The 11,025-nt window shown below is 32.4% G+C and overlaps 1 protein-coding gene across 1 annotated transcript; it reads right to left on the bottom strand.

Moving 5' to 3' along the window:
* Window positions 1–1,396: 1,396 nt before the first annotated feature.
* LOC114189756 lies at window positions 1,397–6,927 on the bottom strand. The gene is made up of 3 exons (XM_028078429.1): window positions 4,216–6,927; window positions 2,658–2,968; window positions 1,397–2,124 (listed from the first exon to the last, which is right to left on the bottom strand). The coding sequence occupies exons 1-3, from the start codon at window positions 6,468–6,470 to the stop codon at window positions 1,757–1,759; spliced, it is 2,934 nt and encodes a 977-aa protein (XP_027934230.1). The 5' UTR covers window positions 6,471–6,927; the 3' UTR covers window positions 1,397–1,756.
* Between the last annotated feature and the right edge of the window lie 4,098 nt (window positions 6,928–11,025).

Below are 11,025 nucleotides of genomic sequence, written 5' to 3'. Positions count from 1 at the left end.
TCTGCAAAATGACATTTAGAGACAAACAAAAGTGTAAATGAATAACTTTTTTTTGCTGAAAGCAGATAAATTCTACCAGAAAGTATAATAATGTAGTTACTTATATTTTTTCCGGTTTGTCAGAAGTATTTTTCTTCGGAGATAATTCTATTTAAGAAACGGGTGGTCGTTAAATGTGGGCAAATTTTTCAGCGTAGATTCAAATTATAGTTTGTCATGCTGTGAGAGACCAACTCCTTATGCTAAACATAATCTTATTAGTTTAGTTGTTCGTATTGATTCTTAAATTGCAGCAACTTTCTTTTACTGAGAAGTTAAGTATCTTGAAAATACTGTTGGAATAATAAATGGGTAATTATAGTGTTTTTACAAAAACTATTTTAGACGAACAACTGCAATTTTGTTTAAGCATGAAACAAATAAGTTACCAAATCAAAATAAGGTTCCGTATGGGTAGGAAGATAAAATAGGACCAACTACAAAAACTCAAATTTCATGTTCGGAACTTAAATTAATTAATAAGAGTTTCATAAAAACAAAGATTAACATTACACATAATCTTAAAAATCAAAGTATTATTATTGTTAGTGAAAATATCGGCTCAATACAAAACTAAATATTATAATATTTGTTAAAATAAATATTATTTTAAAAGAATTATAATTTTTTTATTCATTTTATAGTGTTATAATTATATAATATTTGAAGAATTATTACTTATTATAGGTAACTTTTATAATAAAAAAAACTAATTATACTGATAAAAGTAAAATTGGTAATAAATTATGTAAAACTATTCAATTCTATTTATTTATAAAGAATAAGAATTTCGAATAAGAGAAAAAGAAAAAGAGATAATCAATTATATTAATAATATAATTAATAATTATGAATAGATCAGGTTCCTTTCTTTTTAACTTTTTCATGTTTCACGTTCAAAAAACAACATAATTCATTAGGTCACAGTATAATCATTGAGATTTTACATTTTTAAATATTTTGTAAATATAATAATATATAATTAATGAAAAATCAAATAAAATAATATTATAATAATACCTTTTTAATTTCTTTGAATCCAAGCAAATTTCAGTCATTTTTACCTCTTTCTCGTCAATTCTTTCCTTTTTTAATCTCTCATTTTCCATCCTTCAATTCCAACAAAAGCTAATCCAAAGAAAGGTTAAAAGAACAGCAGAGGGCAGGCATTCACAGAACCAAAATTAAATGTGACCGTTGGAAAATCCGAATTGTTAGCGCTCACATAATATACAAAGATGCGTAAGTCCCACATGGCTCGCATTAATGTCTGATCATGAATTGTCTGAAACAAATTCAACAACTTATAAAATTAGCCACGTACTTTTAAAATAACTTAAAAATGACAACCAGAAACTAATAAACTTTGTAAATATTTATCTTTAAAAATATAGTAAATGTAAATTCCAAAAATAACTGGCACCCTTAGACTTAGTTTGATCAAATACAAATTTGAGACATGATTTGGGTGCAATAGTTAAATCCTAAAAAAGGCTCAGGGTGCTGCATAAGCTTTGCGTCAAGTTCGGTGAAAGCATTCAAAAGCTGAACACATCTCTCTCACAAAGGACTTTGAAATGAAATTCCAGTTCCTGAACTACATACATATCATAAACTGCTTATGGAAAAATAGATTATGTAAATTAGATCAGTCCACACTCCAATTCAATTCATCAGAGTAACATGAAACGATCTTCTTCAATTCAACGCCATGTAACTATCGCCTCTCGTCAGTTTTAACAGGAGCTTTATCCAGGTCATCAATCTCCTTCCTACTCTTTACCATACTCCATTTCTTACTATTGAAATCTAGTTTGTCAAAGTCCTCAGCAATTCCAACATAACCATAAAGAATATTCTCCACTTTGGCTCCCTCCTCTGTCTCTCCCATGTTACAGTTTTCAATACCTTCAGATTTTACTCTCTCATATTCAGCTCTACTGCGATTATTATCAGAAAGATATTTATGAAGCCTCTCTGCATCTCCCAGCCCACCAAACGTGCCCAGGAATTTCACCAATACAATACTTTGGTCCGCAGGCTTCCCTAAGCACAGTTTGATTCTTCCTCTCACAAAACCTTTGCCTGAAAGGTCAAAATAAATTAAAAACTTCCAAATTCACAGTTTAACAGGGTAACAATGAGTAAATTCCATGGAGGAATGCGAGTTACATGCAATATAAATTTGAGATTCAATTTATCAGTAATTCCGTAAACTATATAAAAATAATAATTAGATCCCTAACTAAAAAAATGTGATTAGACCCTGATCCTATAATTCCTGAAGGACGCTTGCATCAGCTTAAAATAACAATTCATGATCATTTTAAAAATCCTAAGACTAGATCACAAAAAAATTATGATATAAAAGACCCAATTACAGTTTATTTTTATGTTTAGAAACCTAATTAAAAATTACCAAAAAGATTCAAGGACCTAGTTATTATTTTAATCTAAATTCAACATGCAGTATTTAGAAACATGCATATTCCAGTGGATGATTGATGCATATAATCAAATTAAAATATTTAACTAGGTAACATTTGGTTCACTAAAAATTATGTTTTAACTCAAATAATTAATACTGCATACTATCATAATATCCAAACACAAATTACCTCTTAGAAACGCCTCAATTGTTTCCATGCTTACAACCTTCCAGTTTTGTGGATTTTGATCAGACATGGATATGTTATGGATGATAACGATAGGAGGCCAAAGGATCAAATCCTCCTTTTGAGAGAGAGCTTCAGCTGGGGGCAATACCTGGGGAACCCAAGTTACTGTATCTTGAGGAACAACGGTATCCCATCCCATCAGAACACAGATTGCTTTGTGAAGACCCATGTGCTTGGCTCTCAACCCAGCCTTATGGGACATAAAAGCATGAGTTACTAGACGTTGAGTGTCCATGAATTCTTTTGACGAGCTGTTACCATTAAAAGGGATAAATGGGACACAAGAACATGTTAAGAACTGCAACAGCGGTAATTACACTTAAGAAATAAAACTTACTGGCAACTTGAACATTATAAAAAAATTTCAAGCATATGAAACAGAACATAGGGAATTCAGAAAAATGAAATTACACTATTTCCATTACAGCATAACAAACAAAAATCAAGTCTAAAGCCTAGAGGAAATGACAAGCATTTAAATAAAATAAAATTTGGTGGTATCTTCAAGATTAATAACAGAGAAGTCAATAAAAAAAAGATAAATAGCAAACTACTAGGAAATCATAATCTTAAACAGTTATCAGAAATACGATAGCATACAATCACTTGCATGGTTGACTGAGTATACCTCAGATTACAATCCTTTGTTTTCATTCACAAATTCCCACGAGATTAAAAAAATCATAAATTCTCTCAAGTAATTCCTACTAGAAAAATCATTAAAACCCCATTATATACATTTCAAAGTCTTAATCACTACACAAATGCAGCACAAGTCAGTGAGCACCTGAAGCTTCCATCCTCTGCTGCTAAAATCTAAACCCAAAATTCACAGCTTTAGTAGGTCCAGGATGATCAGTTATAGCCAGAAGTCATCATTACTATGTCATGACATATCACTATGTCAGAACAATCCTTTTAGTGGCTGTAGATGTTAAGTCAATACTTCTACCATTTACCCTTTGAAGATAAGAAGCATAAAATTTCTTGTCCCAGATTACCATACCTTTTGTCCCTTCCATCCTAAATATAATTAATCTGCAATCTCTAAGGCACCTAAAGGCTAAAATAAATACTCTTAAGAGATTATATCCATTTTCAAAATATAGTAAGATGGTAACAAAATTCTAACCTAACTTAAAACCAAGCAACAAGGCAGTAAAGTTAAATCTAACTTCACCATCATTAAAAAGCAAGGACACCAGTTCAGCTAGCTTTTCTGACTCATGTTCGTCCCAAAGGAGTTAACCAAATGTTTGATCCTATAGCATGGATTCGTGCTATCAAACTCCCCAAATATCTGCCTTAGTAAAGCACAACAATTATACATACCAACATGTTTACTTCCAAAGTTTGGGAACCTAAAACGTGATCCCCGGAATAATAGCACATGTACTTGACTCCATCTTTGTGTTAAATGCTAGAGGATTCCTTATTCAATATGTGAGAGCAGAAGTGCTCCATTTAATAAAACAGCGTCACAGAAAAGAAAACAGACCTTCTGCCACAAGCAATGCAGTACAAACTACCCGCTTTTCCCTGGTCCTGGTACCTTCTTTGCACATATAAGTTCAGATTCAACTTCTTGGAGTACAGTAAGAAATTCTCATGTACCATTTGATTAAACTCCTCAGAGCCCTCGGTTGGCTCAGATTCCGCAGCACTTATCCAATCTTCAGATGATTCATCATTAGCTGCATGCTTATTCTCATCATATCCATGATACTTTTTCCAAACTTTAGGTTGCTTTTGAATTGCATTTCTCTTAGAAAAATGCTGGGATTTTGACCAGTTTGAAGAACTAGACTTTGAATGGTGCTTTATATTTTGATTGGAATACTTCCGAAATTGAAGGGAATTCATTGGTACATGTCCCATAGAACCTTGAGGTATAATAAGTTCATCAGATGGAAAATCTTCTTCATTCTCCAACTCATTATATTCATTCTTATACTTCCTGTACATCTTGGGGTTAAATTCAACATTACCAGATGAATACAACACATCCATGTCCTCCTCGTCTACCCATTCTTCATTTTCATATGCATCTTGAAAGTCTTCAGTTGCACCCCATTTACTTGATTTTATGGTTCTCAAATCATGCATATCTATTTCATCATTGGCATTGTATTTTCTTTTCATAAGTCTCTCTGAGTACTCATGAATGCCAATATCCTGTCTCATGTCCGCCCTGACAGCTTGTCTGTAGGTTTCTGAATTATGTTTAGACATAGGTGAACTTTGAAACCTTTCTTGCTGGAGCCCTGGACCAACATCTCTTCGAGATTCATATTCTGTTCTTAAAATTGGTAACCGGTCAGCCTCAGGTGCACCCATATGTGAAACTTCATAATCTTGTGGCATTCTTTTCCCATTTTCAAGATGATATCCAGATCGCATATAAGCCTCATCTTGCATTGATGTAATTGATGTTCTTCTCACATCATGATAGTCATAATACTTTGGCTTCTGTATTGCAGGGTGATCATGTACAATAGCCCTTCTTTGATTACCATAAGAATCTTCACTCTTACCATTTCTATCTAAATCTGGATGTGGAATATAAGGTCTGGAAAACTCCCTATTATCATATTCCGCTACAGCTTGCTCATAGTCCAATCGACCATGAGGCACTGTCCTTCTAGGTAAATCATCATATTGATATAAACGTTCATCCTGTGCTGCCCTTACCTGTGATTTATAATTAAGATAATCCACATGCTCAGTCCTGGTAGGACTAAACTCACATCGTTGGTGACATGTCATATTCCTTGATCCAATTTCAAGAGCTCTAGCAGGGTCTAAAACTGTCCTTTGCCCGTGCCCACTAAACCCTGCAGGTTCTGCAAGTTTCCCGCTGCTCCTTGACAGATCATAAGATGCAGGTAAACAGATGCCATCACCGTGTGAGCATAGAAATTCGCTCCTTGACATTTCTATGGAGGAACCTCCATAATCCCTCATGTGAGAAGTGCCTGCAAAATCCTTTGCATAGGAGGGAGATAAGGCAGAATAAGAAACATCCCTAGCATGAAGAATAGTTTTATCTGCCCCACTGTGGGACTCTGTGAGGGGTATCTTCTCCATAGGTAGTCCGTCTCTGTGTTGTAGTCTATCGTGATCAAATCTCCTACCTGTTGGTACACCCCTCGACGGTGGAGGAAAGTGTCTACCGGTTTCTTCGTACCTCATTGTCACACTTACACCCGTATCTTGAACAGACCTATATTTATAGGATCCTCCAACTTCATTTTCACGTACCACAAACTTCTGATCCACCATACCACCCTGCCCACCACCCAACCTGCCCTCAACCAAGTCCTTCTCTCTATCAAGGTAAATGCGCTTTGCATCCAAGTTTCCATTATCAACAGAGTAATCCATGGCTTTTGACAACTCATACCTTGCTCTCGGGCCTGGCGGTGGTGGTGAACAACTTCTATCACGGCTAACCCCATCATCAAAGTGTGACCTTTTCCTTACTGCTTCCATTGGAGGTGACCTTGACCGAACCCTACCACTCCTTCTACCACCACCCACACGCTGCCAATCATAATCCCTCCCTTCAAACCCATCAGAACCCCCTTTGCTCCCACCACCACCCCTTCTCGCCCCATCCACCTTCAGAGGGCTCATCTTTCTCTGCTGCACCGGATCCGACCCGTCTCTCCTGTTTCTCCTAAACGGGTCGGGTCCCGATTCGAATCGGTGCGGTGCAGCGTGGTCTTCCTCGCGCCGTCTACTGTATTGCATGCTTAATTCAACAAACAAACGCAGACCCTATATACCTTTTCGGTTGAATTGGGTAATTCCCAAAGGGATCTTAGGAAAAGCGAGAAACCCTACCGATGCACAAACCCTAACCCTAGAAATATTTTGACCGGAGATTGCAGATAGAGATGAAGCAAAAATCTAAGTAGCGATTAATGAACGAGATGAAATTTATTGATGGTGGCAAACCTTTTTGGGGAAAGCGCGAAGTTCAATAAATGCAGAGAGAAGTAGTAGAGTCATGGCAAGAGTTTGAGTGGGTAATATATTCAGCTTGTAGTACTAAGAAAAAGGGAATTGAGGATTAGAATCGGAAAGAGAAGAGAAGAGAGTGTGATGGATGATTGGGTTTTTGGGTGAAGCACTTCAACTGAAACTCCATTTGAGATTCATGGCTTTTCGTTTCTGCTCGCACCACCAGGTAATGGCAAAATGCCAAATTCCATATTTATTTAATTGATAAATCATGATGATAGTCTTTTAATTTACTTTTATGTTTCACCTTTTTTAAAAACTTTAATGTAGTCTCTTTTCTAAATAATTTTTAGATTTAAAAATATTAACAGTTATAAATTATTACAAAATAATAATTTATTATCAGTAATAAACTACTATGAAATATGGTCATTTTTATATTTAAAATTTAAAATTATCTTTATAAAATTATAATAATGATAATTTCTAACTGGTACTGTGTCAACCCTGTATAAAGAAATATAACCAATACCTGTATCGCACAAATCACCTAGATTTGTTTTTATATATAATGATGACGTTGAAATTTCTCAAACAACAATATAATAAGACAGTGATCATGTGATATTTTATAATGTTATATATATCATGTCGACATCATATACATGCGAGGTAAAATTGAATTATATATATATAGATATATTAGTTTCATGTTATCTAATGGTTTAAATATTTGTTCAACTTAGTTTTTGTGTTTAATTTGGTATCTTTTTTGTTAAATTATGTTTAATTTAATCATTTTCGTTTACGCTGTTTAATTTGATAACGGTAGAATATATTACATGAACTATTTTAATTATGATTGTTTGTGTTTCATTCAAATAAGTCTCAATTTTAGTTAAATATATTTAATTTAGTCTCACTTTTCATTTTATTATTTTTACTTTTTATTTCATGACCCTTCATCATTATCATCACCACCATCATTGTCGTCGCTACCACTACCACAACAACAACCATCGTCACACTAAAATAACCGCCACCATTACGTTAAAACAATAACCTCCACCACCACACTAAAATCACGTTCACCACCATTACTCTAAACCCACCAACAACAACACTCACGGTGGTATGAGTTTTAGTGTGATGGTGGTGAATATGGTTTTAATGTGATAGTGGTGGTTGCAGGGTGACTGTGGTGGTGATGGGTTTAGTTTGGTGGTGGTGGTGGTAATGATGACGATGGTGGTGGTAGTGATAGTGGTAAAAGATCATAAAATAGAGAGTGAGTGTGATGAAGGAGTCCATGGTGAGGGTCGTGATGAAGTGGAAGTTGAGAATAATGAAATAGAATGTGAGATTAAATTGAACAAATTTAACTAAAATAGAAATTTATTTAAACAAAACACAAATAATCACAATTAAACCATGTAATATGAATAATGTCACTTTGTACACTCTTCCCTTATCAATTTAAACAACGTAAAAAAAAAAGATAAAATTGAACATAATTTAGCAAAACAAAAATTCAATTGAACGTGCAAAAAAAAAACAAACTAGATCAAAACAAAGATTAAAATAGTATTTAAACATTATCTAATTATGTAGATAAAGATAAATTTAAATAAGAAATTGAAAGAGAGCTACATTAGAGCATATACATTATCTTTTCTACATGTACATTTCTTTTTCTCAATGCAAAACATCCCAACCATGAGTATAGAGATGATGATCTTCTTATAACAACATGTGTGTCTAAAATGTGTATGAGAAAAACATTTGAAACCAATAAGCTAATTTAATTAGAGACTCAAACAATCACATTCTTAAATAGCTCTCTCTAATCCTTAGTTATTTTAGACTAACCGAAACGAATAAAAGAAACTAATTTAAATTGTAATACTATGTATTATATATGGAATCTAGCCCAACTTACATTTTTGTGAGTCAATTGCTTGATAGGTCTAAACAGATCGGATAGACCCAGTCACCTGTACTAAGTCTTTCTCTCATTTCTTAGAGTCACGCACTCACCACATTCTTGTGCTCTCTACTTACCTCTTACTCATCAATCTCTTCATTTTATCTATGGAGAACACGTACCTGCAACAATGGACCCTCACGCATTCAAGGGAAACACAAAAAGGGAAAATACAGAAAGCTCTTGAAGAAAATGCAGGGATTGGAGAAAAAAACTATGGTATTTTTCTCATTCACAGTATTTATACAAAGTACATGTATTTAAGAGAGTACAATGATTATGTTATTCTAGTTGTAAACAGAACAATAAATTAACTGGATTACAATATTCAACAACAATAATATTTTACACAAGAACAAATTATTCTATAGCTAGAACTGAAGCGAGTAGTAAAAAATAATGTATCCAAGTGATATTATTTAACGAATTAAATAATATTAGTGTAATACACATTTTTATACGAAAAACATAATGTAATGTTTTTTTCTAAAAGACACATATATTTGGTTTATTTTACACTTATAGAATGACAAGTATTTTTTTCTCACGATCTTCCACGTTTTAAATCTGAGAATGTTACAACAAGTTTGGATTCTTTATTAAGTTTTATCTGATGTACCTTTAAAATTCACTAAAGTTATTAATTTTGAAATATATTATGTTTGGATTTCTCCTGCTTTTACGTGTCATAAGTGTAAACTTAAACTATTTTCATATAAATATTAAAAAAGAAAAATAAACTAGTTTCTAATATCCTAAAATGATCAAATTATTCCAACTTTCTTTAACAATATTTAAACAAAGAATTGGGAAAACAAAACACAAAAAAAATACATACAAGCTTGGAGTAGAGTTATCATAACTAATTCGGTCATTATCTTAACTCGTTCAATAAAAAAATGTATTATTGAGAGTGTTAATTATGAATAGTGATTTCTAATGTTAAATTTATGTATAATTACTGATTTGGTACCCCAACTTTTTGGTTAAGTTCAAATTGGTACCTATATTTTTGGTTTTTTCAATTTAATACCCCAATTATCTAAAGAAATTCAATTTGGTTCTCTCCGTTAAGTTGAAGTTAACACCATGTCCGTACAAGATACGTGTCAAGCCATGAAATTTTTATTTTTTAATTTTTTTTAATTTTTTTTTCAAAAAATTTAAAAATTGTCACGTGTTAGTTTATTATCGTGCCACGTGACAACTTACAATCATGATACGTGACAGTGGTAATAGTTGTTTTCAATTTAGTCCTCTATTTAAATTTTGGTTCAATTTAGTACTTCACTTTTTTAAAATGATCCAATTATGTCCAATTTGAGACCAAATTAGTAACTAAGTTTAATTATGACTTATATATACATGTTAAAATAATTATTTTGAATTTATACATCAAATCACTACACCTAAATATTCAAATTGTAATTAAGCTTATTTACTAATTTGGTCTCAAATTGGAGAAGACGAAATTTGATCATTTTAAAAATTTGGGTACTAAATTGAACCAAAAATGTAAATAGAGGACTAAATTGAAAACAATTATTACCACTGCCACGGAATGTAAGCTGTCACGTGGCACGATGATAAAGTGACATGTGATAGTTTTTTAATTTTTTGAAAAAAAATATTTTTTTTAAATTAAAAATTTCATGGCTTGACATGTGTCCTGTACGGATACGGTGTTAACTCCAACTTAACGGAGATGACCAAATTGAATCTCTTTAGATAATTGGGTACTAAATTGAACAAACCAAAAATATGGGTACCAATTGAACTTAACCAAAAAGTTGGGGTACCAAATAAGTAATTATACCTTAAATTTACTTGACCAAGATGATAATTGTTACAAAAGTTACTTGGTAAGTGGCAGAACATCAAAATGATGCAATTTTTTTTTTCAAAATTATTGAAATAGAGATTTTTGAAAAAATTACATAAATGAGCAAGTCACATGAATTTGATACGACTTCTTACTTTGAAGAAATCAGAATAACATGAATTTAGTGCAAAGTATTTTTAAGTTAAAGTCGTGTTAATGTGACATGATTTTAGTTTAGTGCATTTTAATCTAAAGTTGTGTCAAGATGACACAACTTTAATTCAATTTTGGTAGAAATATGTGCATCATTTTAAATTAAACTAATTTTAATTAAAGTCATTACATATCGACAAGACTTCAACTTTAAAAATGTTGTCACTAAAGTTGTGACACCTCGACACAATTTTTTCACAGTAAAAATTGGACCACCTTGACAAAATTTGTTCATTTTCATGATTTTTTTGAAAACTACCCATTTAAGTAATTTTGAAATAAAGAAGTTAAAATAATCTATTGCTCCTCATTTATGTACTAAA

The sequence above is a fragment of the Vigna unguiculata genome, chromosome 7 (assembly GCF_004118075.2).
Source record: "Vigna unguiculata cultivar IT97K-499-35 chromosome 7, ASM411807v1, whole genome shotgun sequence".
Taxonomy (NCBI): domain Eukaryota; kingdom Viridiplantae; phylum Streptophyta; class Magnoliopsida; order Fabales; family Fabaceae; genus Vigna; species Vigna unguiculata.
Note: the sequence above shows the minus strand (reverse complement) of the source record. Positions and strands in the feature narration are given on the sequence as shown.

Excerpts from the sequence above, each read along its gene's own strand:
- LOC114189756 (XM_028078429.1), bottom strand. The coding sequence starts at position 6,470 with ATGCAATACAGTAGACGGCGCGAGGAAGACCACGCTGCACCGCACCGA. Across the intron at positions 2,969-4,215 it reads TGCATTGCTTGTGGCAGAAG|CTCGTCAAAAGAATTCATGG; the intron begins GTCTGTTTTCTT and ends TAATGGTAACAG. Across the intron at positions 2,125-2,657 it reads AATTGAGGCGTTTCTAAGAG|GCAAAGGTTTTGTGAGAGGA; the intron begins GTAATTTGTGTT and ends TTGACCTTTCAG.